At 46.0% G+C, this 24,090-nt stretch overlaps 1 protein-coding gene across 1 annotated transcript in view; it reads left to right on the forward strand.

Moving 5' to 3' along the window:
- The window catches only part of CDHR3 (cadherin related family member 3), a 60,491-nt gene that overhangs the window by 17,671 nt on the left and 18,730 nt on the right, over positions 1-24,090 (forward strand). Inside the window, exons 4-9 of the mRNA XM_030761503.2 lie at positions 2,024-2,118; positions 2,895-2,999; positions 7,712-7,860; positions 9,801-9,990; positions 22,084-22,255; positions 23,507-23,609. Coding sequence (XP_030617363.2) covers positions 2,024-2,118; positions 2,895-2,999; positions 7,712-7,860; positions 9,801-9,990; positions 22,084-22,255; positions 23,507-23,609 — 814 coding nt within the window. The remainder of the gene's footprint in view (positions 1-2,023; positions 2,119-2,894; positions 3,000-7,711; positions 7,861-9,800; positions 9,991-22,083; positions 22,256-23,506; positions 23,610-24,090) is intronic.

Genomic DNA, 24,090 nt, shown 5'->3' on the forward strand with positions numbered 1-24,090 from the left:
ATATTCCCTCTTAAAAATGGGTTGGAAGCACCTAAGTAACCAGCAAGAAAGACTTAGTAAAATAGGCCCTTACAGTAGAAGGCCATATCGTCATTAACCAACCAGTCTATAAAATGAGACAAGAATATGGGCCAATGCTCAAGCTATAAATAAAAAGAACAAAATATTATAATTGTGGTTAGAACATCATCTCAATTTTTTGGAGGGCGTATGTTTGCATAGAAAAGAACAGAAGACTTCATGAAAATGATGAGATTTTACAGGTGATTAATATTTTCTTTTTTAGACTTTTCAGTCCCAGTTTTTTGGTTAAAAATATGTTCATTACAATTAGAAAAATGTTATTAAATAATAAACAGACAGTAAACACTTTAAAAAATCGTTTAAAAATCTTACATTGGCCCCAAAGGAGAGCTTTCATCTATTTTCTGTGCGTTCTCTCTCCTCTACGGGGAGCTCAGCTGCGATCACAACACAGCAAATCACTGGGTTGGAAAGCTCGGCTGACGTTTCCTTTGATTCTAGACTTCAGGGGCTGTGGCTCTGGTTGCATAACCTCCACTTATGATCTGATCCAGAGATCATCCCTCACCCTAGTGGGAAATAATGAAACCTTCTGCCCTTAAAGCCCTTTGGAACAGATGGCTATAAATACGTAAGCCTCACGTGTTGCCGCGCAGCCCTTCACGTTTTCCAGTGTGCCTTCCGATTTAATCCTTACCATAATGCGGACGAGCTGCTGGTGGTCTCAGCCCTAAGTTACAGGCAAGGAAGGGACTTGTCCCAGGTCCTGAGGTGAGAACCAGAGCTTGGACTCAGCTCTTCTGATCCAGGGCCTTCCCCTGCTTCTTGACTCCACGATGGGAGCAAGGAAGCAATTCTGACAAGCGCCTGTGGACGGACAGGGGTGGGCCTCCTATGGGCTGGCCCTCAGTGGGATGTGCAAAGAAGCCTGTGTCCTTATCAGAGCAACTGGTGCTGGGAAAGGGGTCCTCAAGAGAGCTGGGCTGAGCACTGGGAACCAAGGAGGACAGACCCTCAACTCCCCAGGATGTGCAAAGGCTTGACCAGAGGCCATAGCCCTGAGATGGGATGTTAAAAAACGCGTCTACATCCCAAACCAGCTTCCAACTTGGACTCTAGTACCTGCTAAGGTTCATTCTCTCTAACACTTGTCTCTTTCCTTTTCCCTGCCATCACTGTAATGAATGATGCTTTGTGAACATTTTCACACCGCACCGTATCCTGAGTTCTTTTAAGGAAAGAGACCAGATCGTATTTGCTTTAGTACTGTCCTATTTCCTAATGCATGGGAGCTGTGTTGAAACAGTGTTGGTTAAAGCCAAGACACCAAATCAAAGCCAGAAGTTGTCCTGGGAAGCAGAAGTGAGAATACAGTGATGGGGATAAGTATGCTGGACTCAGAAGCAGGGAGCTGTTTATGTGTATTTTCTGTAACTGAAGCAGGATCCAGTGACCAGCTTCTCAGGGTGTAGCCGATCAGGGTCAGAGGCTCAGACCAACTGATCCAGAGCCTTCTTGAATCAAGAACCATTAAGCCTGAGAACTGCCTATTTGGGCCTCATCCTGATACATCAAAAACGTTGCGCGAGGGCTTCCCTGGTAGCGCAGTGGTTGAGAATCTGCCTGCCAATGCAGGGGGCACGGGTTCGAGCCCTGGTCTGGGAAGATCCCACATGCCATGGAGCAACTAGGCCCCTGAGCCACAACTACTGAGCCTGTGTGTCTGGAGCTTGTGCTCCACAACAAGAGAGGCTGCGACAGTGAGTGGCCCGCGCACCGCGATGAAGAGTGGCCCCCGCTCGCCGCAACTAGAGAAAGCCCACACACAGAAACGAAGACCCAACACAGCCAAAAATAAATAAATAAATAAATAGCGTGCCCTTTAAAAAAAAAAAAAAGTTGCGCGGGCCAAGAATATAAAACGGGAAGTGAACAAACTCATCTCTTGGGGAAAGCTACATAGGTGTGCTTAGTAATATTTTTTTTCCTTGTTTTTTAGTATTTCCTGATTTCCCCTTCAAAGAGTTTCAGAATGTCTGCTAATGGGACCCTCTTCTCCACAACAGAATTTGACTTTGAAGCAGGACACAGCAGGTAGCCTTTGCCAATGACTTTGCTTGAAGTACCTTTTATCTGAGTGTCCAAGGAACAGGCCTAGTGCAGACTGAGGGGAGCTGCGGAGGCCCTGAGTGGTCTGTTGCCTTGCTGCTAGGTTCAGAGGGTAGTGAGCTCCAAAGAGGGATCAGGAGTAAGGCCATTATCTGAAGGCCTCCTTCCCACCCAAAATCTACATCTCTGGATCACAAGAGCGAAGGTGTGGGAGGGGGCCCCTGAAGCATCCGGAGGACTGCCTCAGATGCCCTTCTGGCTCTGGAGAGGCAGGTGTCAGAGCTGTTCGCCGACATCAGAGCAGAATGGTGGAGGTGAGCAGGCCTCTGGGGAAAGAGATGAGGAGTAGCCAGGGTTTGAGGGTGAAAACACCCAGGCCTTGGGGTCCACACAGGTTTGGCTCTGGGATCTGCAGCAGGTGTGAGAAGCAGGGCTAGTTATCTAATCCATGGCAGCCTCAGTTTCCTTACGTGGGTGGATGAGGCACTTTGCCAAGATAATGGGAGGGAGGATGGAGAAAGGGTGTGCAACGTGGCGGGCGGGAGATGGCAGCCGTCAGTAATAACTATAGAATGAGAAATGGAGGGGTGGGGTTTTAGAGATGAGGAAAGAAGGGTAGACCTAGCAGATCTGACTCTGAAGGGGGATATGGAGGGGGGTGGCCAGAAAGGGGACGGACACTTTCCTCCCTCCCTCCCCCCACCCCATTTGCAGTCATGTCAGCAAAGCTTGACTCCCTGACTTGGGCTGTTTCCTGACAGGTACCATCTCATCGTGGAAGTGAGAGATAGCCAGGGGCTCAGAGCCTCCATGGAGCTGCAGGTGAACATCGTGAATATCAATGATGAGATCCCTCGCTTTACCAGGTAGGCCTGAGGGCTTGGGAGGGGGTCTCCGTGGGCCGGGGCGGTACCATGTCTCTTAAGTGGCTGAGCTGCCTCAGACACACTTCATGCAAGGCAGAGGGCTGCCCTTTGCTCTGGCCTGGAGGAGAGGTAAGAGGCTCATTTACCTGGACCTCCAGACTTAACATCTTCCACCTCTGTTCCCCCCGTCTCCACACCCCACAGACGTGTGCACCATGGGATTCTGGGTATGGTGGGGAAGGGGTGGAGGCCAGACACCACGCCCCTGGTGCAAGGCTTGCCACTGGGCACATGCAGAAGGCAGAAGGCGGGTACTCGTAGGATAGGAGGCTCACCGCTAATAACAGCAGAATCCTAGAGCACGTCATCAGTCCAGGCTCCATAAAGCCCACTGTCAGGAGGTCATCCTCTCCGACTGAGGAAAGGGCTGTCTCGATGGTGCCTAAGGGGCGTGCCCACTGCTGGGTGCTCTAAGTTTACTCCTGTTGTGGTGGATTCAGAAAGGAGATCTGCCTTGTCTGGCAGCTCCTCCATCCAACAGACGTGAGGAAGGTAAGTGAATCTGGTAGAGGCAGCCTGTGGGAATGTGCCCGGCACCAGCCCAGGCACAAAGGCGAGACCAGAGCCTGTCACAGACAAGGATTTAGGAGGGGGAGATGGGATTCTGAGCTGGCATGTGACCCTGCAAACAGCCTGGTTACTGGTTACAAGACTCCACCCCCCACCGTACCCCACAGTTGCTGAGCCAGGCTCAGGAACCAGCCACAAGAAAACTGGCAAACTCCCCTGCCTGGGTTCACTGTATTCATGGAATACATTCAGCTCGGGAGACTCCACCAACCAAAAGCCACTGGGCCCCAGACCTATGTAGAATGCTTGCAAAAGTATTCTGAGATTGAGGTATTAAAGCAACTCCACTCACAGGCTAACCAAGTGCCTTTTGGCAAAACACACCACAATTGTGAAACTTCTGGACGTTATCACAGTCTACAGCCCAGTTGCTGAGTGTCAACATGGAGGGAGCAGCAGCAGAGGCACTCCCACAAAATGCTTGTTGCCGGGTTAAGCTCAGCAGGACGGTGCAGTGCATTTCTGCTGACGGGCTCTTCCAGGAACACAGTACAGGCAGTTTATAAATAATTGTGACATCCCAGCCTGGATTCGGACTCAAGTATTGGCGAACACAGCAATGCGGATTCATCAGTGATCCCCCAGAGGAAGGTGATGGCGGTGGGGCTAGAGCTGACACGTTCTGCGATGCCCTCTCCACACCCCAAGGCTGTGAGGTGGGAAAGCAGACTAATAGGCCTGCAAAGGGGAAAATAATCAGTTCGCCCAAGGGGCAGAACGTGTAGGCCATCTGGTTTGGACTACATCTTCCAAAATAAAGCAATTGGCCTCAGCAGAAAGAGAACATGACCTTGGCTGTTTGTTGGGGTCCCCCAGAGATTGCTCCGGAACTCTGGTTCTCATTTTTGGTTTGAGAGATGAACCTGTTAGGCTCCATCCCAGACAAGGAAGCATGACCTCTGTGACTGTCTAACCATTTTTTTAAAAAATCAGTCGACTTTATTTCAAACAGTGTTCCCTGGATGTTGGTAAGGATGGGTCTGGGAGAGCCTGTGATCTAGAAGGATGTGTGGCAGGATTTGGGGCAGGATGGCTGCCCTACTTTGCCAGGGCTGCTCAATTAGAGCCAAGCTAGTCCCTCAGCCATCCTCACTTTCAACAAGTTTGCTCAGTTTCAAACTAGGTACTAACTTTGAGGGTTTCCTGGTTCTCTTGAACCATCATCCTTCTTTTCTCCCAAATCAGTGCTAGGACTAACCATAAGTTATTTAATTCAGGATGAACAAAATTAAATCCTCAAATGGACTCAAGTAGACTGAGTTTGAGTGTGAAGTTAGAAATGCAAAATGTGGAAACAACTCTTCTATCTTAACTATTTGTTAAGGTCCTGCAATGAAATACAACCAAAGCAAGTACTATTTCTGCTGTTGAAAATGCCTCACCATTTTTCTTCCGGGTGGTGACAAATGCTGAACGTTTCATGTTCTCGTGATGTGCACTCCAGGATGCTGCCATTATGAAAGTCGGGCAGTTTATTATAAGAGTACCCGACTTACATTCACCCTCTACCTCGCAAACAGTGCTCGCTATTCTTGCAAAGAACTTTGTTTTAGAGTCAGGCAGGTGGGTCTTTCTCCCCTTCTGCCCATTTCTTTTGCATTCATTCACAGTCCTTTTCAACCTGGCGCGAGGCAGTGTAGACACACTTTATGGACTTACAGAAGCCATCCCAGGTCATCCCGGATTCACACCCTTTCCCCTGAGTGTGGTCCTGGGTCCAGGCTCTGGTGAGCCAGTGTCACGGGGAGAAGAGTGTGGGAATTAGTGATATCAGAGCTTTCCCCTGTCGGGGGGGCTGCAGGGGTCCTGGCTTCACCGCATTTGAACAGATTTCTACTGTGGTTTGAGGATAATACTTCTAAGTTAAGTGATATTTTATACATACTTGGGTCTTGGATCCCCAAACCAAATAAACCACAGATTTTATCTTCTGCCAGGCTCAATATCAAGTCAGCCAAGGACAGGATGTTGTACCCGGGGAGTTGTGTCTTCACCAACAGCCTGATCAGTCCTCTTCACGAGGACCTGATTTCCCGGAGCGCCCAGTGTGGACTGGAGGATCCCGCAGATGAGGGTCCTAAACAGCTGCACTCCTGACATTTGGAGCGGGATAATTCCTGTGGTGGGGCTGTCCTGGGCATCGTAGGCTGTTTAGCAGCATCCCTGGCCTCGACTCACTACACGCCGATAGCAGCCTGCTCCTCTAGTTGTGACAAACAACATAATCGTCTGCAGCTGAGAACCACTGTCTTCGAGGGGACGAAGGAGGGTGGGAGGGAGGGGATTTCTCTCCCAAGGTGTCCTCTGTCTGTCCTATGAGAGGCTGGGAGCCTCTGGCTGTCACCTCTGGTGACTCCTCATAATAGTCCTTCGCAAACTTTAAAGTGCTACCCCGCCCCCGCCCCCGCCCCCGCACATCTGGTGAAACTCTGGCTCCTGATTCAGTGGTCTGGAGTGGCCGGAGGACCCAGCATGCTCAGGAAGGCAGTTAGGAAGGCGGGGACCACCCCTGGGGTAGCAAAGGCGAGGCTGTGAAGGTCGCACGGTGTCTTAGTGATCTCTGTTGGAAATTAACGGAAGCCCCTCAATGCAGCCAAAGGAAAAAATCTAATACATGAGAAACAGGGTCTCTCACACAGTGGAATAAGGGCTTAGTCCAGCCTGGGGAGCCAGGGCCGTCCCCCTCTCTCCTCTGGCTCTGCTTTTGGTTCCTGCCACCCCTCCTCCTCGGCTGCCTCCCACTTTGTCCGTCCCTGGACCCACTGGTGGGCGGCACGGATTCCCTGACAACGGTGTGTGTCAGGTAAGTAAATGGACAAACGGCAGCTTCTGTGGGACCCCTGGTAGTGAGAGGTCCAGAGCACTGAGGTGGCTTCTTGGCCTGAACAAGATTACTGTCCCCCATCAATGGAGCAAGCCTACAGGAGGTCGCCCCAGGAGTGGGGGCTGGCCCAGGATCCCGAGAGCAGCCTGGCTGGGCAGGCCCTGGTTCCAGCTGTTCTCGGCCTGCCTCTGACTCCCCTGGAGGTCCCCGCCTCTTTCTCCTCCCTCTGGCCCTACAGATGATGGGACAGAACCGCAGAGACCTTCTGAGCTCATGAAATGAACACAATCCTTTAGATCCGAGGTAGAGTATTCATTCCCCTCTTAAAGACAATCCCACATGGGAAAACCCAAATTTAGGAAACTGGTAAATTAAAGATGACTATTTGTCCCACTGAAGTGATTTTCCCTCCACAAAAGGACTTCCTGCAGAGTTATTTTAAACAATAAGCTTCCTTTGGTACATTCAAAATTATTCAATTTACGCAGGTTGTGCAGTTAAAACCTCAAACATATCTGTCTGGTTTCGGGCCTTTTCCAAGGCAGCAGAGGTCTGAGGAAGGTGCATAAGTTAGCAGTTTGGGCTTACTTTGTAAGAAGTCATCCTTGGAGGGCAGCGCGCTGACCTTAGCTTCTGCCAGTGGGACTCATTTCTCCCTTCAGAGAGCTGACCTCACGGTTAACGCAACTTGGAAAGGCATACACGTTCTGTGTGTAAATTCTGCCTCCTCAGAACAAAAAAAAAGGGGGGGGGGAAGAAATAAAAAGTGAGCAGAGGCCCTGGGATAGAGAAGGTTCACAATGTAATCAGCTTCTGGGGGCAGCCACGGTGTGGGCGTCAGGAAGTTATAGTTTTGGATATTGTGTCCAGAGGGATTTTTAAAAGAATTCAGGAAAATTCTGCACACGAACTGGGAGAAGAGAAGACAGCTGGACAGGCCGACTATCCTTATTTTAAAAGGTGTTAATGCCAAGGCTGACCTGAAATGGCATCAGGCCTGCGTGGAGTCAGGGACCGTGGCTGGTATAAATCGTTGCCATCGCAGCATGGCAACTTCTTTGCATCCACAGGGATGTGATCTGTGGCAACACAAAAGCCAGTCACCCCTCCTTTCAGCTGCTGAGCTCTCCCTCCCCAACACATTGATGCAACTCCAACAGCTCAGCGCTATATTTAGCACGAACTAAAATACCCACCTCCCAGACTCCACCCTCCTGTGCCCCTGAAATGAGCTGTGTCTGCTGTATTTCTGTTCCAGCCCAACGCACGTGTACACGATTCCCGAGGAGCTGGGTCCAGGAGCAATTGTGGCCAATATCACAGCTGAGGACCCTGATGATAAAGGTTTTACCAGCTTCCTCTTCTACAGCATCACTACTGTCAACAGCTATTTCATGATCAATCAGTGTAAGTCACACACACACACACACACACACACACACACACACACACATCCTTATGTGCATCCTTTAATTCAGCCATTTGGATTGTTTTACAAATATTTTCTCTGTCTTCTGGTCTGGGGCATGCCTTTCCGTCTAGACTGTCGTAAGTTATCGGGGTAACAGGTGTATTTTTTCTTTTGGCCGCACCTCGTGGCTTTGGAGATCTTAGTTCCCTGACCAGGGATTGAACCCAGGCCCCGGCAGTGAAAGCATGGAGTCCTAACCACTGGACCACCAGGGAATTCCCTGTAATAGGTGCATTAAAAGCAGCTGGCATAAGGTTTGGGGACATTGAACAGGGCCCTGTGTCGACAGCTGTATCATCAGCTGTATCACCACTCCACCTTTGAGGCAGGTGGCCATCTAAGGATGGATGAGTTCACTATCCTGAGGGTACCTTGAAGTCTCCTGAACAGAGGATTCAGACCAGCACTGTCCAGAAGAAATACAGTGGAAGCCACACATGTAATTTTAAAGTGGCCACAAAAAGTAGAAACAGGTGAAATTAATCTTAATAAGGCATTTTATTTAGCCCAATATATCCAAAATATTATCACTTTAACTTGTAATCAAGATTTTAAAGTTACTCATGAGATATTAATTCTTTGAAATCCGTTGTGTGTTATACTTACCGCATCTCAATTTGGCCTAGCCACATTTCAAGTGCTAAAGAGCCACATGTGGCTAGTGGTTACCATATTGGATTGCATCAATCTATTGATACATCCATCTGCTGGATTCCTGGCAGATTTTCCCATCTAAGTATCTTGGTGCAGAGAAGGAGAGTTTCTCCCTCTTAATGACCATCTTTTAGTCCATACCAGGCAGGATGCTGCGTGATCCACATGCATTCTATCTTAAGTACCCAGCAGAGCAACCCAATGAACTACCATAATCCACATTTTACAGATGAGGAAACTGAGGCTTGGAGAGAAACTCGGACAGGTTAAGTGACTCATCCAAGGTCTCACAGCTTGTAGGTTGTGAAGCAGCGATACAAATCAAAGCTGCCCGACTCCAAAGGCTGCGCTCTTCCCTACTCCTAGACTATACCACCTCATAAATCCCTGTCACATCACCCAAAAGGACTTCACTTTACATAATGATTTTGTGGAGGCCAGCACTGGACAATCCCTAAAAGACAATGTGTTACTCATCCCATAGGCTTTAGGGCAAAGTTTACCTGTGCCCAGGAGAGGCGGGCAAAGGCGGTGCTGTCTGTCATTGAGGACCTCACTCCAGTCAGTGATCATGGCAGGATGGACAACTGTGGTTTAGAATTCTGTTCATTCGAGTATTGCAAATTGAACTTTTAACAAATACAGTGGGTTTTTTTGTAGTATATTCATTAAGACTCTTTGGTTGCAAGTAACAGAAACTAAGGCCAGCCAAACCAAGCAAGAGAAAAAAAAAGTAGGGGACACCTATCACCAGGATACTGCATATCTCATGAGAAAGAGTAAACAGTCAGGGCACAGGAAGGATGGGAAGCAGTGCTGCTCCAGTGACCTCAGCAGCTAGAGTTCTGGCATCTTATCTGTAGCTCCACTAGGAACCTGACTTGTGTCTCCCAGTTACAAATTCTCCAGAAAGAGAACTCAGGGGTTGGAGTCAGCTGTCTATCAGTCCAATGAATGACGGGCAAGGACAGCTGCCAGGAGGCCTAACCCTGAGGCATGAGGTGCAAAATTCTAGAAGGATCAGGCAAGACACCCCAGTCAATGTCCAAGACAGGAACTTACATGAGGTTTTTTTTTAAAATGTACTTGTATAAAGAATATTCTCTTTGTAAGCCAGTCCTCACATCAGAATGTTCTTTTCAAATGTACTCCAAGTTTCCACCTACCTTTGACTCTTCATTTCTCTCCAAAGAGCCATATTCTGACCTTTGCTTTCTAACAGTGACTGGGACCATCCAAGTGGTGCGCAGGATAGACCGAGATGCAGGTGAATTAAGACAAAATCCCTCCATATCTCTGGAGGTTCTGGTGAAGGATAGACCCTCTGGGGGTCAGGAGAATCGCAAGCAGATAACCTTCATTGTGGAAGACATTAATGACAACCCCTCGACATGCACCAAGTTCACCTTCAGGTATTTGCCTTCTGAGACACATGTGGGCACGTCACCTCTTTGGGGGTGCTTGGTTTTTCTGGTATAGTCTGGCGGGGACTGAAGGATTGTGGGCACCTGTGACACAGCTCAATAAAATAAGTAGATTTGAACTGTCCCTTTAGGTGAGAGATTTTTCTTCCTCAACTTTTTTCTTCCCTCTCTTCCATTTTCTTTCCTCTTTGTAATCTCCCTTCTCCACTTTCTTACTCTGTTAAAAAATATTTTTATTTTGCTCTCTTCTACAACACGTTCATCTCCGTTGGTGACAAGTCCACAGGACTTGTCAGGCGCTCTCTGGACTGTACCTTTTCTTTATTTACTGCCACCCATGGCAAGATGGTGCTGTTTGGTTAGCAGTTATAGTAGATACTTGAGACTTAGGATCGGTAACTAGGAGCTCCCAGAGAAGTGCGCCACCAGTAATGCGAATAAATGAAACCAAGTATTTACTTAAAACAAAACAAAGCATCTAATTCACTTTACACAACTTAACTGCCTGTGGACAAAAGGCAATGGAGCGGGGGGGGAAAGGCAGATACAAGTTCTTTTGGATATTTTGACCTGTTCTTTGTCTCACAATCTACTCACCGTTATTTTAAAACAAAGTCCCTTGGAGGAGGAACCAAGATGGCGGAGTAGAAGGACGTGCTCTCACTCCCTCTCGTGAGAACACCAGAATCACAACTAGCTGCTGGACAATCATTGACAGGAAGACACTGGAACTCACCAAAAAAGATACCCCACAGCCAAAGACAAAGGAGAAGCCACAATGAGACGGTAGGAGGGGTGCAATCACAGTAAAATCAAATCCCATAACTGCTGGGTGGGTGACTCACAGACTGGAGAACACTTATACTACAGAAGCCCACCCACTGGAGTGAAGTTTCTGAGCCCCACATCAGGCTTCCCAACCTGTGGGTCTGGCAACAGGAGGAGGAATTCCTAGAGAATCAGACTTGGAAGGCTAGCGGGATTTGATTGCAGGACTTCGACAGGACTGGGGGAAACAGAGACTCCACTCTTGGAGGGCACACACAAAGTAGTGTGCACATCGGGACCCAGGGGAAGGAGCAGTGACCCCATATGAGACTGAACCAGACCTATCTGCTAGTGTTGGAGGGTCTCCTGCAGAGGCGGGGGAGTGGCTGTGGCTCACCGTGGGGACAAGGACACTGGCAGCAGAAGTTCTGGGAAGTACTCCTTGGCATGAGCCCTCCCAGAGTCTGCCATTAGCCCCACAAAAGAGCCCAGGTAAGCTCCAGTGTTGGGTCGCCTCAGGCCAAACAACCAAGAGGGAGGGAACCCAGCCCCACCCATCAGCAGTCAAGTGGATTAAAGTTTTACTGAGCTCTGCCCACCAGAGCAAGAGTCAGCTCTACCCACCACCAGTCACTCCCATCAGGAAACTTGCACAAGCCTCTTAGAAAGCCTCATCCACCAGAGGGCAGACAGCAGAAGCAAGAAGAACTACAATCCTGCAGCCTGTGGAACAAAAACCACATTCACAGAAAGACAGACAAGATGAAAAGGCAGAGGGCTATGTACCAGATGAAGGAACAAGATAAAACCCCAGAAAAACACCTAATGAAGTGGAGATAGGCAACCTTCCAGAGAAAGAATTCAGAATAATGATAGTGAAGATGATCCAGGACCTCGGAAAAAGAATGGAGGCAAGGTCGAGAAGATGCAAGAAATGTTTAACAAAGACCTAGAAGAATTAAAGAACAAACAAACAGAGATGAACAATACAATAACTGAAATGAGAACTACACTAGAAGGAATCAATAGCAGAATAACTGAGGCAGAAGAATGGATAAGTGACCTGGAAGACAGAATGGTGGAATTCACTGCTGCGGAAGAGAATAAAGAAAAAAGAATGAAAAGACATGAAGACAGCCTAAGAGGCCTCTGGGACAACATTAAATGCAACAACATTCACATTATAGGGGTCCCAGAAGTAGAAGAGAGAGAGAAAGGACCCGAGAAAATATTTGAAGAGATTATAGTTGAAAACTTCCCTAACCTGGGAAAGGAAATAGCCACCCAAGTCCAGGAAGCACAGAGAGTCCCATACAGGATAAACCCAAGGAGAAACACACCGAGACACATAGTAATCAAACTGGCAAAAATTAAAGACAAAGAAAAATTATTGAAAGCAGCAAGGGAAAAACGACAAATAACATACAAGGGAACTCCCATAAGGTTAACAGCTGATTTCTCAGCAGAAACTCTACAAGCCAGAAGGGAGTGGCATGATATACTTAAAGTGATGAAAGGGAAGAACCTACAACCACGATTACTCTACCCGGCAAGGATCTCATTCAGATTTGATGGAGAAGTCAAAAGCTTTACAGACAAGCAAAAGCTAAGAGATTTCAGCACCACCAAACCAGCTCTACAACAAATGCTAAAGGAAATTTTCTAAGTGGGAAACACAAGAGAAGAAAAGGACCTACAAAAACAAACCCAAAAAATTAAGAAAATGGTCATAGGAACATACATATCGATAATTACCTTAAACGTGAATGGAGTAAATGCTCCAACCAAAAGACACAGGCTTGCTGAATGGATACAAAAACAAGACCCATCTATATGCTGTCTGCAAGAGACCCACTTCAGATCTAGGGACACATACAGATTGAAAGTGAGGGGATGGAAAAAGATATTCCATGCAAAAGGAAATCAAAAGAAAGCTGGAGTACCAATACTCATATCAGATAAAATAGACTTTAAAATAAAGAATGTTACAAGAGACAAGGAAGGACACTACATAATGATCAAGGGATCAATCCAAGAAGAAGATATAACAATTATAAATATATATGCACCCAACATAGGAGCACCTCAATACATAAGGCAACTGCTAACAGCTATAAAAGAGGAAATCAACAGTAATACAATAATAGTGGGGGACTTTAACACCTCACTTACACCAATGAACAGATCATCCAAAATGAAAATAAATAAGGAACAGGAGCTTTAAATTACAAAATAGACCAGATAGATTTAATTGATACTTATAGGACATTCCATCCAAAAACAGAAGATTACACTTTCTTCTCAAGTACGCACTGAACATTCTCCAGGATAGATCACATCTTGGGTCACAAAGCAAGCCACAGTAAATTTAAGAAAACTGAAATCATATCAAGCATCTTTTCTGACCACAACGCTATGAGATTAGAAATGAATTACAGGGAAAAACATGTAAAAAACACAAACACACGGAGGCTGAACAATATGTTACTAAATAACCAAGAGATCACTGAAGAAATCAAAGAGGAAATCAAAAAATACCTAGACACAAATGACAATGAAAACACAACAATCCAAACGCTATGGGATGCAGCAAAAGCAGTTCTAAGAGGGAAGTTTATACACAAGCCTACCTCAAGAAACAAGAAAAATCTCAAATAAACAATCTAACCTTACACCTAAAGGAACTAGAGGAAGAAGAACCAACAAAACCCAAAGTTAGCAGAAGGAAAGAAATCATAAAGATCAGAGCAGAAATAAATGAAATAAAATCAAAGAAAACAATAGCAAAGATCAATAAAACTAAAAGCTGGTTCTTTGAGAAGATAAACAAAATTGATAAACTATTAGCCAGACTCATCAAGAAAAAGAGGGAGAGGACTCAAATCAATAAAATTAGATACGAAAAAGGAGAAGTTACAACAGACACCACAGAAATACAAAGCATCCTGAGAGACTACTACAAGCAACTCTATGCCAAAAAAATGGACAACCTGGAGGAAATGGACAAATTCCTAGAAAGGTATAACCTTCCAAGACTGAACAAGGAAGAAATAGAAAATATGAACAAACCAATCACAAGTAATGAAATTGAAACTGTGATTAAAAATCTTCCAGCAAACAAAAGTCCAGGACCAGATGGCTTCACAGGTGAATTCTATCAAACATTTAGAGAAGAGCTAACACCCATCCTTCTCAAAATCTTCCAAAAAATTGCAGAGGAAGGAACACTCCCAAACTCATTCTATGAGGCCACCATCACCATGATACCAAAACCAGACAAAGATACTACAAAATAAGAAAATTACAGACCAGTATCACTGATGAATATAGATGCAAAAATCCTCAACAAATTACTAGCAAACAGAATCCAACAGCACATTAAAAGGATCATACACCATGATCAAGTGGGATTTATCCCAGGGATGCAAGGATTCTTCAATATACGTAAATCAATCAATGTGATAAACCATATTAACAAATTGAAGAATAAAAACCATATGATCATCTCAATAGATGCAGAAGAAGCTTCTGACAAAATTCAACACCCATTTATCATAAAATAACTCTCCAGAAAGTGGGCATAGAGGGAACCTACCTCAACATAATAAAGGCCATATATGACAAACCCACAGCCAACATCATTCTCAATGGTGAAAAACTGAAAGCATTTGCTCTAAGATCAGGAACAAGACAAGGATGTCCACTCTCACCACTATTATTCAGCCTAGTTTTAGAAGTCCTAGCCATGGCAATCAGAGAAGAAAAAGAAATAAAAGGAATACAAATTGGAAAAGAAGAAGTAAAACTGTCACTGTTTGCAGATGACATGATACTATACATAGAGAGTCCTAAACATGCCACCAGAAAACTGCTAGAGCTAATCAATGAATTTGGTAAAGTTGCAGAATACAAAATTAATGCACAGAAATCTCTTGCATTCCTATACTCTAATAATGAAAAATCTGAAAGAGAAATTAAGGAAACACTCCAATTTACCACTGCAACAAAAAGAATAAAATACCTAGGAATAAACCTACCTAGGAAGACAAAAGACCTGTATGCAGAAAACTATAAGACACTGATGAAAGAAATTAAAGATGATACCAACAGATGGAGAGATATACCACGTTCTTGGATTGGAAGAATCAATATTGTGAAAATGACTATACTACCCAAAGCAATCTACAGATTCAATGCAATCCCTATCAAATTACCAATGGCATTTTTTATGGAACTAGAACAAAAAATCTTAAAATTTGTATGGAGACACACAGACCCCGAATAGCCAAAGCAGTCTTGAGGGAAAAAAATGGAGCTGGAGGAATCAGACTCCCTGACTTCAGACTATACTACAAAGCTACAGTAATCAAGACAATATGGTACTAGCACAAAAACAGAAACATAGATCAATGGAACAAGATAGAAAGCCCAGACATAAACCCATGCACCTATGGTCAACTAATCTATGACAAAGGAGGCAAGGGTATACAATGGAGAAAAGACAGTCTCTTCAATAAGTGGTGCTGAGAAAACTGGACAGCTACATGTAAAAGAATGAAATTAGAACACTCCCGAACACCACACACAAAAATATAAACTCAAAATAGATTAGAGATCTAAATTTAAGACCGGACACTATAAAACTCTTAGAGGAAAACATAGGAAGAACACTCTTTGACATAAATCTCAGCAAGATCTCTTTGGATCCACCTCCTAGAGTAATGGAAGTAAAAACAAAAATAAACAAATGGGACCTAATGAAACTTAAAAATTTTGCACAGCATGGAAACTATAAACAAGACATAAAGACAACCCTCAGAATGGGAGAAAATATTTGCAAATGAATCAACGGACAAAGGATTAATCTCCAAAATATATAAATAGCTCATGCAGCTCAATATTAAAGAAACAAACCACCCAATCCAAAAATGGGCAGAAGACCTAAATAGACATTTCTCCAAAGAAGACATACAGATGGCCAAGAAGCACATGAAAAGCTGCTCAACATCACTAATCATTAGAGAAATGCAAATCAAAACTACAATGAGGTATCACCTCACACCAGTTAGAATGGGCATCATCAGAAAATCTACAAACAACAAATGCTGGAGAGGGTGTGGAGAAAAGGGAACCCTCTTGCACTGTTGGTGGGAATGTAAATTGATAAAGCCACTATGGAGAACAGTATGGAGGTGCCTTAAAAAACTAAAAATAGAATTACCATATGATCCAGCAATCCCACTACTGGGTATATACCGAGAGAAAACCATAATTCAAAGAGACACATGCACCCCAAAGTTCATTGCAGCACTATTTACAATAACCAGGTTACGGTAGCAACCTAAATGCCCATCGACAGACGCATGGATAAAGAAGATGTGGTACATATATACAATGGAATATTACTCAGCCATAAAAAGGAACGAAATTGGGTCATTTGTTGAGACGTGGATGGATCTCGAGTCTGTTATACAGAGTGAAGTAAGTCAGAAAGAGAAAAACAAATATCATATATTAATGCATACATGTGGAACCTAGAAAAATGGTACAGATGAACCAGTTTGCAGGGCAGAAATTGAGACACACATGTAGAGAACAATCGAATGGACACCAAGGGGGGAAAGTGGCTGGGGGGTGGTGGTGGTGGTGTGATGAGTTGGGCGATTGGGATTGACATGTATACACTGATGTGTATAAAATTGATGACTAATAAGAACCTGCTGTATAAAAAAATAAATTTAATTTAATTTAAAAATTAAAAAAAATAAATCAATGAAGTCCCTTGTGATTCTGGGTTAATATGACTTTTGGTAAACAGTACTGTCTTTCCACTAACTATTTTGTCTCAATGGCACAAGATGAATAATTCCCCAGGTTAGCTTCATCTCTGTGGTTTCTTAATAACTAGTCTCCAGTTTCTTGGGAGTGTGAAGGTGGTTCCTCCTGGGGGTGGGGAGGGCATCTCTACAGTGACCCTTGCTGAGAGAATGTCCTGTGTCTGGAGCAAAGCTGAACACCAGAGCTGGTCTCACTTTCAGATCTCCCTAGGGAAAGAGTCTCCCTCTGAGATTATCTTTGGTTTTGCAAGTTCATTTTTTAAGCTCTAGGTAACTCTGGACATAGACCCGATACATAGTGTGGCCATGCAAAGGACAAAGGACCTAGACAAAGATTATCTAGGATAAGCAGTAGAAATACAAACTCCTGGGGCTTCCCTGGTGGCACAGTCGTTGAGAGTCTGCCTGCCGATGCAGGGGACACGGGTTCGTGCCCCGGTCCGGGAAGATCCCACATGCCGCGAAGCGGCTGCGCCCGTGAGCCATGGCCGCTGAGCCTGCGCGTCCGGAGCCTGTGCTCCGCAACGGGAGAGGCCACGAGAGTGAGAGGCCCGCGTACAGCAAAAAAAGAAATACAAACTCTTTTATTATGCTCTTCAATGTCCCCCCGTTTTCCCCGGTGGCATGCCCAGCATAGTGCTAAGAATCAAGTGGTCCTGAGCCTGGCATCAAAACAGCTAAACCCTGTTCTGGACATACCCTACTTGCCTCTTCAGATCTAGCTCCCAGCCTCCCCAACACTGCTCTGTGCCCCAGGAGGCTGACCTCTATGGATATCAACTGCTCCCTTGCCCTGCACCTTCCCATTGGCCCACGGGAAGCCCTGGAATGAGGGGGAGAGAGAAGTCAGGGTATTTATCCCCTGGCTCCCTCCCTGTCAGCGGCATGAGCCCCTCCACCTCCTGAAGGTCTCAGCTCCTATTAGGCTGCCCTCTGCGCACAGCACCCTCTGTCCCTGGTTCCGGTTTCAGGAACTGCTCCCTCCTCTGGCTCCTTGAGGCCTAGCAGTGGAAAGGGAGGCCCACTCTTCCTAGACCTAGACCATCCTTTGAAGTTCCCATGTACTGTGTGTACACGTTGTAACAGTCCCTTTACTAAACCCTCCCGGAATTATCTTAATTTGCCATCTGCTTCTTACTGAGGCCCCTATCAAATCAATAATGGCCTTGACCATGTGATAGGTTCCTATCCCAACCCCAAGAACAGAGTCCGTTTGATGGGTGAGAACAGTTGTCATGGATAGTTAGGACCGTGACTTCCACACCATTTTCTGCATAAATCAAACCCACCACTGTTAAGAGAAGTCTGGTCCCTGTGATGGAGCAGAGGTGATCCACAGAGTCACTCTTCCACTTTCTTTGAAAATCTAAAGCTGTGCTAGTGCCTTTGGGTGGCTCCAGTGCATCTTGGGAAATTCTTCTCCTCATGTCCTGCTCTTCTAGACCCTCCTGCTTTCCGCTTTGTTCTCCTGCCCTGAGAGGTGGGGGAAGATAGTTGAAGCGTAAGAACTCTGGGTATCAATGATTGGAGAGGACTGTGCTATCTCCAATCTTCCTGGTCAATTTTCTCCCCTCAGTGCATTTCTGGTAAGTGTGTACTGTGGCTTCCTGTGGTCCAGAGTCCCCTGATGTGTGAGATGACAGTATACAAACTGCATTCCATATTAGCTAGTAAAATCACATTTTGATAATCTTCTCTCCAAATTAGCCTTGAAGGTCAATGCCAGCCAGTAACTGAACTAATTGTATTTATTACTAAAGGTAACTCTAAACAATGTTCCAGGAGGGCTCTGGGCTTTTCCAGTGGGAGGAACTTGCAGTTGTCCTGTAAAAGCCAAGATATGAGGAGGGCTCATATCAAAAGGGCTCCTCCCTCAGCAGTCCAGGAAGTGAAAGGTTTTACTCCCAAACCCCAGCTTCGTTTGCATACTCCAGGGAGGGGCTGGGAAACCCTGACCCTGCATCACCCACCACTCTCCCCTGCCTAGCATCTTGTCCATTCCCACCACACCACAGTGGAAGCACCCGGGCAGGTCAAAAGCAAGCCAAACGACAGCACTGGCGCTGCCATGGGCTCTGGCAGCCCTGTCCCTGAATATTTACTCTTTCTTCAGGGCTCTTGGCACAGTGCCTGCGGCAGAGTCTGGGGGAGCAGGTAGAATAGGCTGGGAGGGCGTCAAGCACCCAGTGGATCCCACGAGGCAGGTGGCTTTGTGCCAGGTCCCCTGCCATCCCCGTGGGTCCATGCAGGCTCTCAGGAGGCCGAGAGACAGAAACAGCCCCTGCGGCTTTCCCAGGCTGGTGATGAATGAGCCCAAGGCCCTGATGGAGGCATCAAAGGCCCCGTGACAGAGCCGCTGTGGTTGTAAATCATCAGGCGCTTGGCTGAAAGCGCTTCGCAAGCTGTTTGTGAGCCAAAGGCAGAGGGTGTCGGCTGTGCCTGTCACCTCCAAGTGGGGGGGGACCGTGGTCAGATGGCTGGCCGTGAGAGCAGCCCGCCTTTGAGGCAGGGAGTGATGAATGGGGGGGAGTCGTTTTCCAAGTCATGCGTTTAGCGGAAAAATACCAAGTGGCAGGGGAAAATGAAAAGAACATGCCAGGTGGCCCTAAAGGGCCAAGTGTGAAGGCTCTTTTGGAGGGCGTGAAATGTCTGGCTTCAGGACCCTCGAGTCTTTGGGTGATGCAACCTTCCAGCTTCTGCAGACTTGTAATCAAGGCTCAGATCACTGAACCCTCTGTTGGCCTGGAGAGTCATTGATAGAACCGAAAGTAAAATTTACTGTGACTCTTAACACTGACAAGGAGATGGTGCCTGGATACATCAGCTTTCTGCAACAGGTCTTGAAACCACCCTGAATCTTTCTTCATCTGTAAAATGGGGACAAGAACACAAACCTCTAGGCGATGAGGGGATTAGAGATAGAGTTTTTAAAGTGTTTGGTAAGATACCACATATAGTTGGTATTTAACATATCTATTCTAAGTATTTATGAGTAAAACCATGACATCGTGCCATCAAGACAAGAATGGAAATGCTCGGACTCCAGTCCTCCTGAGACACAGAGACATCATGGAGATTCAGTTACACCTGTGAGAAAGACCGCTTTCCCAGAACAAACCCAGTTATCCTCAGCAGCACAAAAACAACCTTGCCGTCAGACTTGGCTCCATGTTTGCTAAGCCCATTTTAGCTGCCATGAAAAGCTGATGTGGAATGTAGAAAGCAGCATAATTCTGTTTCAGAGAGAGGTGATAGTACAGAGGATTAGAGACACGTGTTGATGCTCTGAGAACAAGATGCCAAGACAGGATTAAATGTGCGAGGCTTTTATTAGTGGAAATGCCTGTGGGAGAAGATGGGGAGAGAGCTAGGCTAGGCTGCGAGGGTCATCAGACCGTGATGCAAGTCTGACCTGAGTAAAGGAAGGAGGGAGGGTGCATGGGTGGGAATGTTCTAGTCTGTTCTGCAGTCCATGAACTTGGCTAGGGCACTGGGGAATCCTGGAGCCAAAGTCAGCTGTCACAGGACAGGAATGAGTCTGCCTTAGTATCTCTGCCCTCCTCTGTCGTTGGTACACGACCTCACTGCAAATGCAGTGATGGATTTCATAGCCCAGCAGCTGGGGTCTGTGGTCATTCTATTCCTGCAGCTGTAGGTCTTCCAGGCACATTCTCCTGGCATCCCCAATATATTTTTGTAAGAAATCCTGCCCAAGGCAAAACATGATTATGGTAGGCAAAGAAAGAAAGAAAGAGAGAAAGGGAGAAAGGGAGGAAGGGAGGAAGGAGAGAGAGAGAGAAAAAGAGAAAGAAAATACTAGCCACACAAATTCCTCTTTGCCTGTACATGAGCCCCTTTGCAGTGTGATTTTGCCATTCCTCCAATCAAGAGATGGGTATCTCTTTCTACTCCTTGAATCTGGACTTGACCAGGTGAATTGCTTTGGCCATCGGAACATTCACAAACATGGCACAGCAGAGGATTGAAAGGTGTGTGTGCAGTGGGACTTGCCCTCTCTTGCTACTTTTGGAAGCCTAAGATCTCCATGCGAAGAGCACAGACTAGCCTCCTGGAGGATGAGAGGCAATATGAAGCAGAAACCACCCACCTTCCCACCATACCTGTGAGTGAGGCCATCCTGGAGCATCCAGCCCCCACCGAGCTGCCAGTGACTGGAGAGACCAGCCAAGCTGGACTAGAACCAAAAGAGTGAATGGATAACCCTTAGTGTTGTAAGAAAGAATAAATGCCTGTTGTTTTAAGCCACAAGGTTTTGGGCTGGTTTGTTATGTAGCAAAAGCTAATCAACATGCCCATCTTATAGATGGAAAAGCTGAAACCTGGAGACCTGTGAAGTCCCTTAATGGGTCTGGAGGTGTTACCATGCTTCCTCAGTCTCCCACTCCAAGCTGGGCTTGACCAGATGGCTCTGAGTTTGGGGGCAGCTTTATTCATTTGCATACTATTTGCCTCCCTGCTGGAGTGAACTGAGATTGGGACCCAGAATTCAACCTTTAATAAGCCTCTATTGAATGAATGATGCTAAGGTGTCAGGAGGCCCTTCTATGACTTTGAAGCCATGAGAACACAAGTGGAGGAATTTCCAGTCCTCTAAGCAGGGGAGGGAGGGGTGCAGGGGTACAGCGATACCCCCCAACCAGATTATCAATTCCTGCAGGCAGGGGCAGAATTTCTATTTCTCTTATATTCTTCTTCACTCCTGTGCTAGTCCCATAAGCTACCATTCATTCATTCATTCAACAAATATTTCTTGAGTGTGCAAAGAACAAAGCAGATAAAGATCCCCAGTCTTGTGGAGCTTACATTCTTGGGGGCAAACAGGCGATAAACAGGATATGTAAGTAAACTGTATAGTATATTGGAAAATGGTAAGCACCAAGCATTAAACCTACAGGGGGGAAGGGGAGAGGGAGCAATGGGCTGGGGGCGTTGACATTTTAGTTGCGGTAGCCAGGGAGCCTCCTGAGAAGGTGCCATTTGATTCGAGACTAAAGATAGGGAAAGAGCAAGCCATGCGGTGCACAGTTAAGTGCAATGGCCCTGAGGCCAGAGCCTGGGGAGTGTCCAGAAGCACAGGGAGGCCAGGGTGGAAGGAGAGTGAACAAGAAGAATTAGTAGGAGATGAGTTCAGACAGGTAAGGGGTGGGCGCACGTCATGAAAGATGCTGTAGATCAGAGTCACGACTTTGAGTGAAATCAGGAGCCCTTTGCGATTTAGGAGCAGCAGAGCGACGTGATCTGACATTTTCACAGGATCCCTCTGGCTGCTGTGTTAAGAATCCTCTGAAAGGAGTCAAGGGCAGAGTGGGGACACCAGTTAGGCAGGTACTGCCTTAACCACGGACTTGCTTTCAATTGAAATGAAAGCCGGGGTGTCTAGCCTGGGGCCTGTGTTAGAAGGAATGCTCAGTCACTATTTGTTGGGGGAAAATATTGAATCGTGTCTTTTCGCCAGCATTATGGTGCCTGAGAGAGCAGCCAAGGGGACGTTGCTTCTGGACCTGAGCAAGTTCTGCTTTGATGATGACAGTGAAGCACCAAACAACCAATTCAACTTCACCACGCCATCCGGAGTGGGGAGCGGCAGCAGATTTTTACAGGATCCAGCCGGCTCTGGGACAATCGTGGTCAGTTAACGGTCATTGCATCATCGAAAGGGCATTGGGGAAGTTGGTCTAACAGGCATAGTGCTTTTGCTGCCCCATAGAGAGAAATTTCCAAAGTAACTCCCTCTCCAAGCGACTGTAACTGACAAACCTAATAGTGACTCTGTTTTCCCCATTTGCTCTTTATTTTACCCAAGTTCCAGGAATTGTTTGTTATGCATGGTTATGCCTGGGGTGCTAAGGATTGGATTCTTTCTTGCATAGCTCGCGGTTTGCAGGCTGCCTGCCTGGTTAGCGTGCTTCCACAGTCACATATCAGTGCCCTCTGGGCTCAAGCACTTTTGTTTATTTCAGCGCTCATTCCTCGCCATAGAGGTGTGAGGTGAGAGAGAGCAGGGCCAGGGCCATGCGTGTGTCCTGCTGAATTCCGCAATGTAGAACCACTGGAGACCCAAAAAAGAGGGGCATCTCCACTGGGGCAAATATGTAATTGGAAAAAGAATGGGAGCAAAAGGCAGGTCTCAATGAGCTGTGTGAGACATTTAACAACAAGGTTCCCACTAGAGGGTTGGGGGGAAAGGAGGAGAGAGATAGAAGGGCAGGGTAAGGTGGAGGTCTTACAGGGGGGTGGTCTTGATGGGGGAGATCTTTGCATCAGAGATAAAGCCTCAGGAAGAAGAGCAAGCAGCCCACTAGCCATCCTCTCAAACACCCCCTTCTCCACCTCCCATCCCCCAAAAAGTCGTACCAATTTTATTCACTGTGTCAATTAAAAATAACTTTTTTTTTTCTGTTTGAGAAATTAATACATGTTCACTGTAGAAAATGTAGGAAACACAGAAAGGCATTACTATTCAGTAATAACCACTATTAACATGTTGATATATTTCTTTCTTGTCTTCTTCCCTATGCATAGATTTTATGTATAGTCTATACATATATGCATAAGTATTCTAAATGATGGAAATAACCTTGCATGTAGGATTCTGTATCATGCTTCTCTTTGACTTAACCTGAAATCTTGAGGCTATGCTGGGCAATAGTGCTTGATGAACATCTTTAAACAGATTCTCTCTCCTGATAAATTCTTTCAAATAAGTTCTCTAGCAGTGAGCAAAGGTATGGACATAACTTTTTAAAGCTCCTCCTATGGGAAAAAGTGCTTTCCAGAAAGGTTTTGCAATTTACATTTCCACTAACGTACATGAAAGTGTCAGTTCAATTAAAAGTATTGTTTATTCTGTGTAATCTGATCTCTCTGTTTTAATCTAGTTGATTGGTGATCTAGATTATGAAAATTCAAGTAATCTAGCAGCCGGCAATAAATACACTGTGATAATCCAGGTGCAGGATGTTGCCCCTCCTTACTATAAAAGCAAGTATCATTTTGGTTTATTTCATGAAGCATCTTCCTTGAGTAGCAATGACTAAACTGTGCTGGACAATGCTTGGGCTTGGGCTGGGGATGTATTTATGTTCAAAAGGAGAATTCCAAAAGCCCCAACACTTCGGAATCAGCCCAGCCTCCTCCTGTCCTTCACCAAGAACAGTTAATCAGTCTCCAAGTCCTTTCTTCTGTGTCACCTACTACTAAAATCTAAGGATTTTAGTAAGGATCTGCTGCCTTCCCCCCAACTCCACTGCACCTCCATCCCACTAGTATTGCTCTAATACAGAACCTCCTCTATCGGAGCTGAATTACAACACCAAGAGTGTTTCAAGAGTCTTTCTGCCCACCTTTAGTCTTGTCCCTTTCCAACGCATCCACCACATTTCTGACAGTGATTTTCAGGAAACGCAAATGCCACCGTATTACTTCTTGCTGAAAGCCCTTGAGTGTCTCCCCATAGCTGTCA

Source organism: Delphinapterus leucas, chromosome 9 (genome assembly GCF_059928025.1).
Source record: "Delphinapterus leucas isolate spDelLeu-1000000601 "Yukka" chromosome 9, BTC_Dleu_Yukka2, whole genome shotgun sequence".
Taxonomy (NCBI): Eukaryota; Metazoa; Chordata; class Mammalia; order Artiodactyla; family Monodontidae; genus Delphinapterus; species Delphinapterus leucas.